Source organism: Rhipicephalus sanguineus, chromosome 2, assembly GCF_013339695.2.
Source record: "Rhipicephalus sanguineus isolate Rsan-2018 chromosome 2, BIME_Rsan_1.4, whole genome shotgun sequence".
Classification (NCBI taxonomy): domain Eukaryota; kingdom Metazoa; phylum Arthropoda; class Arachnida; order Ixodida; family Ixodidae; genus Rhipicephalus; species Rhipicephalus sanguineus.
Genome location: NC_051177.1, coordinates 12537568 through 12555711, shown reverse-complemented (window position 1 = coordinate 12555711; position 18144 = coordinate 12537568). Strand labels below are relative to the sequence as shown.

The 18144-nt window shown below is 45.2% G+C and overlaps 1 protein-coding gene across 1 annotated transcript in view; it reads right to left on the bottom strand.

Annotated features, from left to right (window-relative positions):
- Positions 1 to 18144, bottom strand: part of LOC119382421 (multidrug resistance-associated protein 1) — a 351316-nt gene that overhangs the window by 236989 nt on the left and 96183 nt on the right. Inside the window, exons 6-7 of the mRNA XM_037650116.2 lie at positions 11427 to 11546; positions 639 to 700 (exon numbers count right to left, since the gene is read on the bottom strand). Of these exons, the coding sequence (XP_037506044.1) occupies positions 639 to 700; positions 11427 to 11546 (182 nt within the window). The remainder of the gene's footprint in view (positions 1 to 638; positions 701 to 11426; positions 11547 to 18144) is intronic.

The window sequence follows — 18144 nt, the reverse complement described above, 5'->3', positions numbered from 1 at the left end:
GCTTTGCCGCAATACGGGGGTGTGATGAGGTGAAGCATATTGAAACTCTAGGGACCACTTCCAAACGGACGTTGACTGTCTCTTGGCTAAGTTCGACCGTAACGAACCTTGAAAGGCAGCTTTGCCGCAATACGGGGGTGTGAGGAGGTGAAGCATATTAAAAATCTAGGGACCACTTCCAATCAGACGACTGTCTCTTGCCTAAGTTCGACCGTAACGGAGCTTGAAAGGCAGCTTTGCCGCAATACGAGAGTGTAATGAGGTGAAGCATATTAAAAATCTGAAGGGGTCACTTTCAACTGGACGTTGACTGCATTTGTCTTTGGGAAGTTCGAATAGTTCGAATAGCAAAATTTCAGTGCGAATCGAATCGAATAGCAAACACTATTCGAAAAATATTCGAAATTTCGAATATTCGCACACCCCTAATTCAGACTTTTTTGGCATCAATGCCCGCGGGCTTTAGAGAGGCATGTATGGGACAGCTCATAAGGGCCATCAGGGTGGTTTCTAAGCAGTGCACGCATACGAAGCTAGGTAGACCACTGGCCTACACAAACAACAGGGACAGGTATGGCCGATAACAATGTTGCCCACAATGCCTTTGGCTATGAAATAGAGAAACGAGAACAACTCACCGCCACATATGAGCAAAGAATATCCTGGGGATGATTGTCCACTCTTTGAGGACACAATAATTCTGCAGGCAAAAGTATCTATGAGAGCTCTAAACCATACAGCATAAACAAAACTCAGCCGTCACATCACGTTCAATGAGAGATCAACACTTGGAAGTATCAAGCAGAAAATTAGCACTCTTGCCCAAACGATAAATCATGGATAGAAATAGCAGGGTTCAGCACTGGGCTCAAGCAATGTGTGGGGCCAACAAGTTGGCCCTGGATATTGCTTCAGCCCAGTGCTAAACCCCACATATTGCTGAGCCCAGTGCTATTGCTTGAGCCAAGTGCTAACAATAGAATTATCGGCGACATACATTGCCAAATATTCTGTCATTACACAGCTGAACCCGCTTATAACAATACTCAAGTGCCTCGAAAATCTCCTAGTTGTAGCCGAGAATTGTAAAATAACTAACAAAAGCAAAACAGGCTGATGGCAGGCTATTGTGAGAAAAATATCAAACAGGATGGGATATGCCAACACGTATCAGTAATAAGGATGGCACACCTGGCAATTTTTAGGGCATGCTTGAAAATTCAGACATGGTGACAATACCGCCACATGCCCCATGTATAAAAACGTCTGAAATTTTGGACACTGAAACTCTTCAAAGACTAATTTTTCCAACTATTTGCTCAAATTGCATGTCCGAAACTGCAATAACTGACGCCACGACTGTGTCGATCATCTCGCAGCCTTGAACCGGCGCTTCTGCGACTCAGTTTGTTCGCGGCCACAGCGCATTTCAAAAGTCAGCTTTGCCACAATGCCTAACTGCTATGCGGTGAAGTATACTGCTAGTCCGAAGGGGCTACTGTCGTGGCATGGAGTCGCCTATTTATGTTCAGATGGGAGGAAGGGCAACGGGAGAGGCGCTGGCGATACCGAGAAGGCTACCAAATAGGCCCCATTTTATAAGCACACAGTGCACATTATGGCACTGGGCGGTAGTGCAGCCACTTGAGATTCGAGATTTCGTAGGGAGAGAAATTTATACCTCGAACTTCGAAAAATATCTGTTTCAACGAAAAAGCAAAGCAGTGAATGTGATGGTGACATGTCGGAATGTTATAAAAACTATGGCTAACAGCTAATTTTTTTATCCGATCTCGCATAACCCTTCAAAATGCTGGTGTATTCGAGAATATGGCCGTTCCCGGGAAAGAAGTGCTTTTCGTGCAGTTTGTCGTATCAGTGGTCACAGCATGAAGCGGTGAGATCACAGCAGGTATACGAGCCGTTTGCTGATGTCTGCCGAGATAGCGCGCGCACTAACGCCTGACCGCACCCTAATAGTGAATGTTCACACTTGCTATTCGAGCCATTCAGACCCCCCCCCCCCCCCTCTTCCGTCATCCCTTCATGCTCCTTCGCCCAGCGCAAGACAGGTGGGGCGTTTCCTTTCTGGTTGAGAAGCAATGGACCGCAGGCCTCGCACACGGGCTGATGTTATCATGTTATCGCATGCGCCCTCCGTGCGACGGAGATGGCCAGCTTATTCCATATCTGCTTTAGCCATTTCCCTCGCCAGCACTCACCAGCTTTTACTTGCAGCTAGAACATACGATGCGCGAAGTGATGTTATCGATTTGGACTTCACACGGAACATGATGGCGACCGTGAAAACCTGTCCAGTGTGTCCATATAATTGCTACCACAATAAAAAACAGAAAAAACGTGGATGCGAACTCGCCTTTTTTCTGGAGAGCTGCATTGTCTCCACAGTAAAGAGTTCGGCTGTTGAAAGAATCAAATAATCCGGCGCCTTTTCCATTGGTTTCGTTCTCAGCTTCACTACCCTTCTTACAGGTGATATCTCCTCGCCACTTATTTCTTTATAAAGCATGCGTACAATGTCAGCAATAGGCGTTCAGCCTATCAGGATTTCACGCTTGTCGGCTACACCCTGTTATCTCCGCTTGTGCAGTCGGAAATGCACAAAAAGGAGCGAAACCAGTTCATCGCGCACGATGGTCATGCTAGACAAGGAAGATCGGGTGGGCGACTGCATGGCAAAGCAGGATGGGAGACAATTCACAAGTGATATTTCTCGTATATGGACCAATCGAGAGTATGTACCCCAATGATGTCATGACCGTTCTGACATCGCTAAGTGCGCCAAAAAGACAAGAAATGCCAAGAGAGAATAGCGCGCTCATCTTGTAGCAGCGCAGCTGTTCTAGCTCAGCGTAAATTGTCTGACCATGCCCGAAATCTATCATCATCATAGCCACAGAATTTGAGTAAATCCCTCTATGGAGCGGCCTGTAATAACCCAGATGTGCGAGAGAACGATTACAGAGAGACAGGGAGAGAAAGAAAGAGAGGAACGGACAGAGAATCGGAAAGAAAGTTATAAAGCAAGAGAAAAGGGCAAATTCTTCAGGACTAAACCCGCGTACCCTCGATCCGAAGACGAGCGCCCTACCATTCGCCTATTCAGGTGCGCTAGCAGAGCATAGCATAGCCTTGTCTACTAATATAGTGCAGCAAGGGGTGGAAAAGGGAAGTGAGTATGAAGAGGAGGAGGGAAAGCAGGAGGGAGTAAAGCATAGCACAGAGAGAAATAAATGCAGGATGAAAAAGAGAGAACATCAACAAAAGAAGTAGAGAGAGAAAAAAAGACAGAAAGAAAGAGAAAGAAAGCATCACGTCGTCTAGCGACCAGATACCGCACCAGCTGGCCAAGCCGGGCACGAGCAGTAGCTAAGCCAAGCTTACCGATGAACACATCGCACGCAACCTGTGAATAGCCTTGCTGCGCCCAATTGTATCCAGAGAGTCATGGGGTGTCTGTAGAAAGTGCGTAGTCCCGAAGAGGAAGCCACGCATCTCGAAGCTAGACATGTCGGTCGGGGAGAGTACGAGCGGCGATAGGTCCGTGCTTTGCTGTGCCAAGCCTTGCGTGACTTAGTGCAAACTGCCCGCATTTTTTGTATTTTCAGAGGCCATTTCGGGGCCCTTTAAAAAGACAGGGCATGCAAACACGGACACCACAAGCTCCGCTAACAACTGAAAATTCATACAGTGGTGCAAAAGAAGGTAGACACAAATACTTACCTGTGCATTCCCAGGCAAGAGGCGATACCTATCATTCAGGTGCGCATGGCAGTCTACGTGAGAAATAACTGTTCAGTCACTTGACTTCTCTCTTGTGCCCGTGTTTGCACGTCCTGTCTCTTTAACATGAATACAAGCTCAGCTATCCGTTCTTATTTTCTCCATGGTTAAAGCGCATTCCGTCCCTCTCATTAGCGACGAGAATTGTGAAAGCTTCGTGACGTCAAAATGATGTTGCAGAAAAAAAACGGAAACAGAGGGCGCACTGCTTGCCGAGCTCCAGCCAATCAGCATAAGCTTAAATGGACAGTCCATTACATAGACACATTCAGACGAGCTCCCCCGGTGAAGTGATGTATTTTATGTCCCAATTGCCCGTTCGGTTTAAAAAAAAAAGACTAACAGCAGCGCGCCGCAACTACTGCGCGGCGGCGGCAGCGTGAGCAAAAACAGGCAGTGGCAGCAGTGCACAGGTCTAGTCAGAATTGGGCCCGTCGTGAGCGAAGAAATGCAGAAACATATGAGTACAGTCACAATCCACAGCCGGTGTCTTGGAGGGGAGAGAGTATGGCGTCGTGAAGTATGATATCGAAGGCCTTGGGCACGTCTACAGTGACAAGTACGTGAGCTTGACACTTCAATGGTCGAAAGTTTCTTGGTGAAGGACAAGGAGGTCTTCAGTAGACATATGGGTGCTGAAGCCAATCCGATTATACGGAAGAAAGTGAGTATCCTTGAGAAGATCAGTAAGATGTGCGAGAACCATGCGTTCCATGGTTTTCCCAACACAGAGAGTTAGTGAAATGGGACGGAGGTTGGAGAGTGTGGCAGGCTTGCCAGGCTTCTGTACAAGAGTGATGATGGAAGAGGTCCATTCATAAGGAACAATGCCAGTGGTCCATAGAAGTATTGCAATCATCATGAAGCTGGTTATTTGAAAGGATTGGTGGAGCAAGAAGGGTGGCAGGCGTAATTTTGGAGACCAGGCCTACTGACAAAGTGGGGTGGGTGTGCTTGAAGGGGTGGTCTTTGTCTTCCATAGAGCTCGGGGCTTTGTTGAATGCTTTGTTAAATGGGTCGTGAAAAGAAAGCTTCAACAAGGATTAGACATGCCGATTCTGAAATATTTCGGCACTATATTCAGTCTATAATTATTGACGCCCATTTGAAATCGCAGTTTTATTGGGCTCCTAAATGACTATGCGGCCCTACCGGCCACCATAGGCACTAACGTGTGACGGCATGCTAAGGGAAGTTATAAACACAGCGTTCGCTTTCTTTTGCTCTAAAATAATAGATTTATAGGAATCTAGAAAAGAAACAAATAACACTTCAACTTTTGCGCTCTGAGTTCTTTACTGCGCAAGTACAGCACTTGATCTGCTTGCTTCCGCTTTCAAATACATTCGGGCTCCGTCATGTGTGTGTGCTTGCCTTCATTTGCATGGTGCAACGTCCCAGTTTTTTCTTCCTGGTTACGTTAGGTTGTGTTTTACGGCGTGTTTTGGGTGGCTTAGTCCTTGCTATGCCAGCCATGTGCATCGTCAGACAGTGCCATACAACTTATAAAAGTGGAAACAACGTTCGCTTTCACAAGCTGCCAGTGTCAGAAGCGACACGGTATGATGCTACGAATCTTGGCCAACTATGGCTCAGCAAACATTGCTGCGTCGCCATGTTTTGTCGACGACAGAGACGTTTCATTGGCTGACTTAAAGTGACGTCAGCTGTACAGTTGACGGGAACGTGAGCTGGGTAATCGTAATTGTGATTTTATAGTTATTAAATGAACCCGGACAATAAAACGAGTCAAAGTATAGTATTGAATGGATGGAAAGGATTCTGAATACACACGTAGTTGAAAATTTTCGGAAAACGTTTCACGACCCCTTTAATGGTAAGTTCAGATTGTTAAGGGTCTGTGTGAAGTTTGAAATGAGTGTCTCGAGATTTGAAGTAGGTTGGTCTTGAGTCTCGATGCATGCTTGTTGCCTCTCCACAAGAGACGCAAGTGCAGCTACACGGGAGGTAAGTTCTGCCAAACTAAGTTCGAGCTGCTCAACACGGCAGGGGGAGGGGAGGGTTGTGGATGTGGGTGTGGAAGCCATTGGGGACCTTACTTCTTTTTGTACAGATTTCTGCAGGGGCGAATCTTGTTTGACCGGAGCCGGCTTCTGATATGCCATAGGCTGAGGCTGTGCATCCGGTGTGGGTTGAGTCACGGGGCTTGATGACACCTGGATCAGAGAGCGCTGGCCTTCCCAGCGTGCATGCGCCAGCAGTAGGTTTGACGAAGCGGGTGCTTCAGCTATAGCTGAAGGATTGGAGGCTTTTGCTGGGGCTTGTGATGTGCTAAGGCGCTTCCACTGCTGTCTGTGTTGGGGACATTTCATGGCCGCACTGGCACAGGCTTCATCCCGCTGCTTACGAACAGGGCATGCCGCCGAGAAGGGTGCATGATGGCCTTAACAACGAAGGCACCACGGAGAACAGGAATGTGGTTTATCAAGCTGATTGACAGCGGTAGAGCAAGTGGGGCACAGGCACTGGTTTCCGGGGCACGCACACGTATCATGTCCATATTGCAGTCACATAGTGCAATGATGGGCTTGAGGCTTCGGAAGTATGCGCATGGCCAGCGCACACAATCATAACTGTGATTATCGTTTGCCACAATCGCTCCGGACGAAACCATGGCAACCACGGTCACTATCGACGTGGTCATGTACGGTGACGACGAAACTCGGAAAATACATGCGCATCCAATGCTCACCGAGTCAAAGCAATGCTGCTTTCCACAACCGCTGCAGACTGAAATCGGAACTGCCGTTTGCCGTAACTGCTGCACACGAAACCACGGTCGCTATCGATGCCATCATTGATAGCGGCTACGCAGCTCCGAAGGTACATGGCTAACACAGCGGTAGATTAAAGGCAACAAAGTCGTAAAAAGGCACAAAGTGTTTCAATGCTCCTGCCGTTCGCTTGTGACCACGGTGCAGCAGACTTCGGCTTTTTGCTTTCAATTGGACTCAAGCGAAGCTCTGACACGCGCGTTTGCAACAGCCAGCAGCGCCATCCCTGATTGGTCCATCGATGCGCGTCCCAGAAAGACATATGCGAGTTCTTTCGACGGAAATATAATGTTTTGTGTGTATACCATGGTTTGAAAATGGATTTTTCTAGTTTTTTGGTGATATGAAGTTTCGGCTGATGTGGATATTTTCATTGTCCCTTGAGATTTGTATCACCAAGATTCTACTGTATATTGCTAAAAGCGGTATTGTTATAAGTGGATTCGATTGTATAATAAAACGCTTTTGCATGGGGGCATGGGAAGATTTAGAAATCTGAAGAATTGATTGTAACATCTTGTATCGTCATATGTGAAGTACACTGTATTTAAAATGTTATGCCAGGATTCTTTTAGGGGGGGGGGGGGGGGCATCTGCCCCGCTGGCTCCACTACACTACTGTGAGCTAAAAATTATGAAAGCATCCTTTATACAGATAGGAAAGGATTTTAAGCACCCTGTTTTTAAAGCAATAGTGTCACGGGGTCGTGACGTGGACGAAGGCAGCAGTCGGCTTGTTCAAGGCTAAACTTTTATTTAGGCAAACGTGTGCCCAGTAAATGAGAAGTCAAACTACAAGCGATACACGCTTACGCTGATAGCGGTGAACAGAGCATCGGCCGTCGATAATCTGAACTGCGGCAAGGCGCCTCGGCATTTATACATGCGGCATCAAACATTCAAGCCTTATCGCTGGTGGCCGCGTTAGTTTGAGAATAAACTCAGCTGTTTGCGTTTGTGCATTCAAGCCTAACAGGTAATCCTAAAATAATCTCGAATGTTCCCAGACATTCTGGCGCAGTTCGTGCAAGGCAGCAGCTACATGTGTGATGGGCCAGTAACATAAAACATAGAAAGAAAGGAGCATTTGTGGCAATAGCAAAGCTACATTTTGCAACGGTTTGTAAAGGCCACCATGAGGTGATACTTACATTTATTTACAAATACTGTTGTCTCTATTTCGAGACATAGCAGGAGCAAATTTTAGTCCGAACAACAGAACTAATGCTACAATTATACAAAACAGATTAACAGGTGATATGGTTAGGCAACTGCTTAACGATTTGCAATGCACGAAGCAAACTATCCAATAGTTCAAAACTTCCAAGTGTGTGGCTTTGTTGGGTTGCACACGCATTGGGTGATATGCAAAAAAGAACGGTTCCTGAATGCCAGATGACGTATGAATAATCTTATGCAGCATGATGATTTGTTTCAGTGTGTGCATATGTTTTCAAAGTCTGCAATCATAAGATGTCAGCATGTGATGAAGGCAAAAAGCTGCCATCATAGCAACCACAGGTTAATGCAATTGCTTTTTTATTAACTTATTCTAAATGGTCAACGTCACTCCCACAGTGAGAGTACCAAACAGTTTGGAAAAGAGTATTCCAGTATAGTGTGATTTGTAAGCAGTTAGTTTACCATACCTGCCAACCTAGCGGCATGAAAATTCGGGAGACCGCAGCGGGGGGAGTGTTTGTTTTTGCATATTGGAAATTACTCAGACTGGAGAGTGACATCAGACAGAATGCTTATTTTGAGCTGCTTTGTTCCTTCATCATGAGAAACTCTACTTGTTTTTGTAGTGGAGGGAACCCAACTTCTTTACTTGTGAGGGGACCTGGTTCCCATTTTCCAACAAAACGGTCCTGCGAGATCAGTAACGCTTAGCGGCAAGTTGTGTTCCACAAGAAATCCCGTGAATAGGCATTCTGCACGGATCGCACTGTCTTCGCAGCTCTTTTAGAAAAAGCTGCCGATGTTGCCTTGCCCTTCCGGAGCATGAACTGCTTCTGTGCTGTTCTGATGCTTCTGTGAAGCAATGTGCACCTTTATATCGGCCTTCCCGCTGTGCGACACCCTTACATCACAGGCGCACGTGGTACAGAATCGGTACTTGTCACCTTTCCGCGAAGTCACAAAGCACAGAAACTCAGCTGTGTAGGAGTCCAGAAACACATGCAAGTACTTCTTCTTTGCTTTTGACACCGCCATCTACCTCCCAACTGAACTCGGGGAAACACGCATCCCCCACAACCACGTTACAAACACAACTGACACCTAGGCAGGCAGCGTAGGCCTAGCGTACAAATTGCACTTGGAACTTCCTTCAAACACGGTCGTGCTTCAAACAACGCCTCCTTTAGAAAGATGTCTGCCTGCCGCGCTCATGAAAGATCTGTTTTCAGTGGCGGTAGCTAGCGATGCTTGCGGAGGTCGCCCGCAAAACATTTCCGCACTCACACGGCCGCCTCGATCGGCGCCGCCACCATGGCGCGCACGCCCCCCTTCCACCGAACCAACCGATCGTCATTGGCAGTTGGCGATCAGAAGTTGCGGGCATTGTTACAGGTTTCAAATTGACAACACATGGCATTAACGCAGACACTCTCGAAGAACTCCCATGAACACTTCCTGCTTAAAGTATGCGTGAAACGGGGGCCAAAACAGACAGACGCAAAAGTTTTTCACTTTTCGGCCACTTTTCGGGAGATTCGAGATAGCATTCGTACAATCGGGAGATTAGGTCAAAATTCGGGAGTCTCCCGGACAATTCGGGAGAGTTGGCAGGTATGGTTTTCATACTGTTGTTGCATTTTTTTAAAAGTTTGTTTAGGGTAACGGAGTTTCTGAAGTGCTTTTCCGAAGTTTCTGATCACCTGATTAATCTGAGCATGACATTTTCTTGTATGTGAAAAAATAACACCCAGGTATTTGAAGCAGTCAATGATGGGGACCAAGTAGCATCATAGGAGAAATTAGCAGCTTCTTTTTGTTACGATAAGTCAGAATGTAACTGTTTTAGTGGAATTAATTTCCATTTGCCACATGTTACTCCAATCAAAGAACAATGAAACAAAACAATTTCTGTGTATTATTAGCGTGAGTAACAGCACGCTATAGGACACAGTCATTGGCGCATAGATGCAACTTGATGGCATTGTTCCCAATGACACTGATTAATGTAAATTACAAATAGACGAGGTTTAAGCATGAAACCCTCTTTGACAGAACATAATTTTATAAAATACGTACCAAGGCAGCAGGTAAGTGTGAGTTACTCTGGAAAATTTGTCAGCTAATTAAATCCAAAACTTGCTGCAGCAGCAATGCACACATCGAAAACACTCTTACTAGCTATACGTATATCGCAATTTTTGAATTCCTAGCAAGAGGGATTTACACCTTTCTTCAGCAAGCCATGGGTAGTTTCTTTTGAATTCAAGATGACTAAATGTGAGCTACGGAGTATCCCAAGAGAAAGGGCACGGTCCTTTTTCTTGCCGATTGAGATAAGTGGAAATCACATGGAAGATACTAGCCTAGTTTATTTTATCCTAAAACTTGACACACTTGGAAAGCTTTTCAATTGCCCCTGGGACACAACACTGCAAATTAAATGAGAAGGGCGACTAATTGCTGCTAATAATCTTTAGAAATAAGCAGAATAAAACAAAGGTAAACATTTGGCAGATATCTGTCTGCTTGAGGTCAACCGAGTTTAAATGGAATCAAAAACTCTAACAAAAATTTATTTATAAACTTTGGTTGGAGTTTTTCAGAAGACAGAAAGCACAGCTTCTTGGCTGCACCCTAATGGCACACTTATTTACTAGCAAATGCATGCTGGGACTATCAAACCATGAAAGGGTTATGGCAAGACCACTTTAGCGACATCTCAGCAATGGAACTTTTTCCAAACACGCAACTTTGTACTCTTCTCTGATGGCGAAGTTCGGCGAGAAGGCACACCAGCCAGCAAACGTCCATAGGAATGCAACAGTGTCATGAGGAATTGCATTTGTATCTTAACTTCTTGCCCATCCTCTACAGTGATAGGTTGGGACCCACTATCACCCTATTGAACTTTTGGCAACCATTTCATGAGGATTTCACACCCTTAAGCATGCAGCAGAAGCAGAAAAAAGAATGATGAAAGGTGAACCTGCTATCTCAAAGGCTATACTTTATCACCATGCAAACGTCTCTTTACAAGTGTTACACTGAACAATTGCACGTTATATTGAATTATTTGAATCATAGCATGCAAACTTGATGCGAACTTTGCCATTTTTTTCTTAAGTCTATGCACTGCATTGAGGCAAAGTATAGCCTTTGAGGTTGGCATCTAGGAACTGGTTAGGGGTGTTCGCGAGGCACCAACAAAAACCAATTCCCAGTTTTCTTGCTTTTTTTAGAAACTATATCGAAATATGATGACTATAACATGGGAACATTCTGCAGTACTCGAGCATGAACACAGCTGTGGTAAGCGCAAGATCTATCTTAAAACAGAAAAATTCCATCCCTGCGACAAACTTTCAGTAACAAACTCCGTGAGAAGTTGCTGACTGACTCGATATTTCAAGCCTCTACTAATCACAATGATTGAACACACATCAAAAGAACTCGAGAAGCATGCACACGAATTGCTGACCTAGAACAGCAAGAAAACACTTCATGACGCTGTCACAACAGCCATTCAAATACAAGGCCGCAACAGATGACAGCAAAGCCCCGCCTTTGTTAGGGGGCCATGTGGCTTTAGAAAAAGGTCCATTGGCACAGCTGAGTGTGTGCCCCTCAATCTGTGTACATACTCACTGGCTGTGTGTCAAGGGGTGCATAGGGTGGTGGCTTCTCGGATAAGCTGGATAAGACTAGCTGCACGACAGTCAGCAGCAAGAGTAAGAAACTACAAAGTGCAGTGACATTCTGCAGATCCTGCAAAAAGAAGACAAACACACATTAGCGTCCTAATACGCAGCCTCTGAAATTTGCTGATGAAAAGAAATGTTAGGACACCAATGACTGGCCCTTAATTTCAGCCATCGCAGAGTATGCAATCAATTTAAAAAACAAAGTACAGTCGAACCCACTTATAACGATCCCAGATATAACGATTTGTCAGTTACAACGACCATGCTTCGGTGCAATTATGACTTTCCTAAGCTACCCATTGAAACTGCGCATAGGCAGAGAGTTATCATTTTCCCGGAGGAGCTGGGGGCCGCACTGGCTCTTCCACATTTCTCTCTCCACACACACACACATCGGGAGAGAGAGATCCCGACTTCCAATTTAAAGAATTTAATACAGCTTTAGTCCCTTAGGTGCCGACACCGCTTTTCATTATTAAGATAGCTAGTGGGAGACTCTAGATTTATTTTTCAATTTACACAAAAACATCGACCCACTTCGTAACGCCTCGCTCAAAGCGAAAAAGGTCGTATAGGCTGCTACTCGCTCACTGCATCGCATCAAATCGATTTTGACAATGCGTGAGATCTGCAGAATTTTTTTATTGACATGCTTTACTTACTTTGTTAAAACATACACCAGGCAGGAGAGAATCGGCTAATGCTGGCACAGGAAACTTTAATTATGCCATTGAATATACAATTTAAGATGGCCAAAAATAATCATCAGATGGTAGAAAATGCCATTTGCTACCACTAGACCTAGTGCAAAGCTGGGTTATGAATTTTTCTATTGAAAGTTGTTTTCTGGAAGAGTGAGTTGCTTTTAGGTCACCGAACTGGTAGTAAAACCCTTTTCTGATAAATAAAAAATGCGTGCCATCTTTTCTCAGCAACTTTTCTGGGCAGGCATGTGGAAGTGTACCTCTTTATAGACAACCAGAAAATTACCCTTTTTTATTGGAGAGCAAGTCTGCAAAAACATTGCCTGACTGATTGTGTCGGGATTGCTTTGTATTCTCAGTGGCATTTTTGTTTTCTGAAGACCAGTCGCTACGCGATTAAAGACTCAACATATTCTGCATGTACAAATCCGTTTCAGGGTATTTTCAGCTGAATGTTTCACTCGTCACTGGTCCATGATCCGAATTTTAAAAGCCTGGAATGAAAAAGAGGTGGCCATAAACAGCCCCCTGTGAAATAGCTACCAGACAGGATGGCCAACAGTTTGTTGTCAGTGGATGGGGACCTAAGCCAAGATCTTGACAAATTTCTCAACCCGGCGCTAAGGGGGGAGCAGCCCCCCACACTCTCCGCCTATGAAACTACGTCCACATAAAGCGAACATTTTGCAAAGCCTCCTACTTTTACAACGAACACTTCAGACACGAGACACAGTCACGTAAAAATGTGGCGCATACGAATCGAAAAAAAAAGTTGAAACATGCCTTCTAAAGCATGAGAGAGGTGCTCCAGTTTACTCAGATCGGTGAGCACCGCACGCAGATTTCGGACGCTGCAAGTGAGGTGTGTACATCGCTCATTTTCCAGGCACTTCTTCAGGTGCAGAAAGGCAGTGAGGGAATAATAGAAAAAAAAAGAAACAGGAAACAGCATGAAGCCTTGCGGTCAGCTTTCGCACGTCAGCCTTTTCTGATGCCTATCTCTGCAGCTACGACCGCTTACAACGAACCAAACAATGCCTTGGAACGCACGAAGCAATAACCACGACAACTTTTCGTCCCATAAAAGATCACTGCGCCCCTTAATTCAACAACGTCCCAATGTGCCGCAAAAGGTATTTCGTCTTTTTAGTAACAGCAGAGACCGGTTGATCAATGATTACGACTTCTGCGCGATTGCAGCGATGCCTTCAGAGATAAGCATCAGAAAAGAGCAAAGAGGAAGTGGCAGCCGGCGATGAACGTGCCATTATGACTTATTGCCGAAAACCTTATCACAGTCACCTGCAACCATCTGCTCTGCTGCGCATGTGGCTTAAACTGTGCAGATTGACGGCGGTACAAGCGGCTCCACGTGATCGGCTCCATGTGATGGTACTGAGCTTCAGTGAAACAGTGTCAGTTCATTGCAAAGGCAGTTTAATGCACTCATGAGCACGCAGTGGGCATCACTTCAAGACACGAAAAGGCTTAACAATTGTCACCAAAGGGGTTGTTAGGACTTAATAATAAAAATGCGCTGAAAGAAAACGGCTTGGTCGCTAAGTGCACATTTTTAAGGGCGTGTCCATATACAATGAATTACTGATATAATGACCACTTTTCATGGCACCTTCGGGTTTGCTATAAACAGGTTCGACTGTAATAGGTAAGAAGTAATAGCATCAAAACAAACAACTTCGTAGATCATGAGAACACTGAAATGACCTTATTGTTCTTGGTATACAGGAGTCTGCTGCTTAGACTATGGAAACACTCGGCATTACAAATTTCCAAGCGCTTCCTGTATGTAGAAAGTTAAGTGTTGCTACAGCTGCAGGGAATAGGTCAACAGTTAATAGAACACATTCTGTCTATAGGTTTACACAAATATTTAATATTTTTAAACATTTTATCAAATATTTGCTTTTTGACGTTGCTTCAACTTGAATTTTGGCATTAAAGGTTATAAAGTATTCAAATTGAACTGCTGAAAAATTTTCCTGCATATGACAAGCCTGCAAGTATAAAGAACATAAAGAGCAGTTCAGATTAGTACAACTAAGAAAAAAGTATTCATATACAGAGTTGTTCACCTTTGCGGAGAGTGTGGCCACGCTCCACAGAGTGCCAGTGCATCCGGCATGACAGCAAAGCAAGAGCAGCGCACTCCAGTGCTGTAGCAGACGATGCAAAGCACCTCCCAAGCGCCCCTATGCACCTGCACCATTTCACTCCGATACGCGGCCACGCCGGATGCACTGGCGCTCTGCAGAGTGCGGCCATGCCGAGTTGTGTTCACCCTAAGAGGGGACCACCCTGTAAGGGAGCATTAAAAATCGCTCCATACAACCCTTGAATTTTGCAAGAACACTTCATTCATGGATTCAGGAATTGTGTACATCTGATCTTTGGCCAGTTTTCCCCCTTTTGGCAACCCCAATGGTAGAAAGTGTTGTCCTAAAGATGTGTTTCCATGGTAGCACAGAGTGCACTGTTTTGAAACCACACTTTTAGGAGAGATATGCACAATATGTGTAACTAGCTCCCACACACTTCTGTGAAATGTTTTACATTTCTTATCAGGCATAAACACACAGGCTATGGTAAAATTTAAACATTTACAGTTGTCTTTTTTTTTTACGTATAACCCGCAACAGATCACAAAAGAAATCTGCCCAATGAATCAACATAATGCTCAAGTGTTTGTAACAACAGTCTCCATTTACAAATGTACATATTGTCCATGTCTTATTTTTGTCCAGTGGCTCTGCTCCTAATCTCTTTGGCAGATGCAGATCAGCTTCAAGGTAAACCGAACCGTATTATAGGACTGCCATAGAATGCCAGCTCGTCAAAGCCCGAGTGCCTGAGTTGTGTTTCACCCCATGCACAAAATAACGATCCGAAAAGGAAAGTGGACGACCAAGAAGAAAGGCTCTGCTCAACCAATGAGCAACAGCAACCAAAGTCTCAAGCTAAATTTCCTTCATACATCACTAAAAATGATAGTTGTCAACATGGCACCATTCAGCTTGTACAGGATGCACTAAATTTCACTGGCGAGGTGGTTTTTCAGCTTTCCAAGAGTCATATCCCTGCTGTGAATAGATTTGTGTCAACGTGGCACTATATAATAACTATGGTGGCTGCGACCTTGCCAAAACACCACTGGTTAGGCTCAAAGTGCCCAAAATATTCTCAAGCCTCTTAAACGATTGTGTCGGCCAAGTATGCAATCGCAGAGAAATGGTTTAATTTGCTTCAAAATACAACATGCACTGCTTGCAATACCAGTGGCCATGGCCCGTGACTTTGGTTAATGGTACAATGCTGCCTCTGGAACTGCACCGCAAAGCAAAATAGGAAGAGAAAAGCACTGCTTATTATACGTGACCCGTGTGTCCAGCAGATTCACTTGTGGATGCTTAACGAGACAAAGGGCACCTGAGGACCCCAAAAGAGTGCATATCAAGTTTATCTGTGCCCTTACAGAATGAGACAAAGGTAAACATATTTGACAGAAATCTGTCAGGCCAGGTAAGATTATAAGAATAAGAAGACTCTCCAGCCACGTTTAGTTTTTTAATATAAAAAAAAAACTGACCCTAAGTTTCGAGACCCATTCGGTCTCTTTTTCAGGGGATGACTGTCCGGCCGGCTCCGAAGCTAGCGTTCTTTAGTGGTTGTCTCTCTCTCCACCCTCGTTCTCCCGGCCACTCTTGTTAATGGGTTGTCTTTTCCATTGGTTCAAAATGACCGTGTACATGCACACTCGGCAGTGTAGACCGGTTAATGTTTCCAAGTGTTGTTTGAATATGCCAAGATTGTGTCATGTAAATCATGGCATTCATGACATGCATGTCATGATTTTCATGTTCATCATCATCATCAGCCTGACTATGCCCCAGCAGGGCAAGGGCCTCTCCTATGTTCCGCCAATCAACCCAGTCGTGTGCTTGCTGCTGCCACGTCATACCTGCAAACTTCTTAATCTCATCTGCCCACCTAACTTTCTATCTCACCCTCGCACGTTTGCCTTCTCTTGGAATCCAGTCAGTTACCCTTAATGACCAACAGTTATCTTGCCTACGCGCTACATGCCCTACTCATGTCCATTTCTTCTTGATTTTGACTAAGATGTCCTTAACATCCGTTTGTTCCCTGACCCACTCTGCTCTCTTCTTGTCCCTTAAGGTTACACCTGTCATTTTCCTTTCCTTTGCTCACTGTGTCATCCTCAGTTTAAGTTGAACCCTCTTTGTAAGCTTCCAGGTTTCTGTTCCGTAGGTAAGTACCGGTAAGGTGACACTGTTATATACCTTCCTCTTGAGTGATAGTGATAAACTACCATTTTGATTTCAGAGTGCTTGCCGAATGTGCTCCATGCCATCCTTATTCTCCCAGTTTTTCGGTCTCATGGTTCAGCTCCGCAGTTAATACCTGTGTTAAGTAGTATTCCTTAAGGGACACTAAAGGCAAATACAGTGAAACCTCGGTGATACGATCACAGCTCATACGAATTTTTCGTTGGTCTCGGCCAAGGCCCATTGGCCTGCAATGTAATGGAGTACGGTTGTTGTGAACCGATTTTCACCCAGCGAAGTTTGATACGAACGTACGCGACCGCCAAGGTACGAAGAGGTGCTGTTCGCGCTGTCGCGGAAGACGCGCCGAGCACGTGCAAGCGCGGGAACGCAAGCGCGCGCGTCGGCATGCGCGCCGCACCGCCAAATCGTCAGAATCACGGTGTAAGAAAAAAAAAACTTTTCTTACGGTCAAAATAAACCTTCAGAGACGCGTCACGGCCTCCGAGATTGTGTGCACGAATCTTTGAGGCTCTTATGTACCTCCGTGTGCCTTCGCGTTTTGATTACAGAGGACATTAGCATCATGCTTTTTTTTTCTAACGCGTTGACATGGGCTGCTGTCGTTGTACTGTGTTTACATGTGCCTGCCTCGCGCATAAGACATCCTATGAAAGGTGGATGAGGACCGAAAGAAGGAGAAGACGGTCTTGGCGAAGGAGTCAGGCCTCACAACGTCAACGTGCGCGGCCGTTGAGGTCGCACTTGTGCGGGCACGGCCGTAAATCTCCCAAAAGACATCCCCAAAACCTCCCTGATAACAAAATCGCAACACAGGACCGTGATTCTGTTTTTTTGTGGCCTTGATCCATCGCGGCAAAGTGCTTCTTTTGTTACTTTCGCTGTAGTACTCCGGTGTCATGCAAAGAAGCATACTAAAATTTGAAGGGGCTACTGCTGTCCCGGGTCACAACGCACCTGGTTCATTAATAAAATAAGCGCATGCGGGCCATATATTTATGAGTGCTGGTATGATTGCCGACATCTAAAAACTTCACTGACAATCATTCAGGGTTCTTCCTGACGTTGCTGCGGCCCTGAAAAACAATAAATGAAAATGTACGCCAGCTTCCTTTAGTTGCATGCTAATTTTCCATGCTTTCTGGTGATACAAATTTCGGATGATACGAATATTTTTGGTGGTCCCGTGAGATTTGCATCACCGAGGTTTCACTGTAACAATTTATGTCAGAGTGAAAGCTCAATGTATGATGTCTAAAACGGCAATATTATCAACAGCAGTGCCCTACTTACCAAGAAATTAAGCTAAATGTATCACACAATGAGCGCCACGAGTGGCACATTTTCAAAATGATCCCGATGATGTATGAGAGTCTGCCTACAATTAATCACTAGTAATCAAACTAGCAGCAATAAAAAAAGAACCTTCTGTGCATCAAGAGACGTAATAAAATGCTGCTTGTTCGTTTCTGTTTTATCCATGGAAAAAAGAACCTCTTTGGCATTGCTATGGGGAACGGCGCACGTGGTTCAAAGGTTCCGTTTTCACCGAACTGTGCTTCGCCCGGCGCCCTGCTTCGCTCACACGGTCGCGTCTCAGTGGTAGTTTCGGTATCGCGCACTGCCGCGTGTG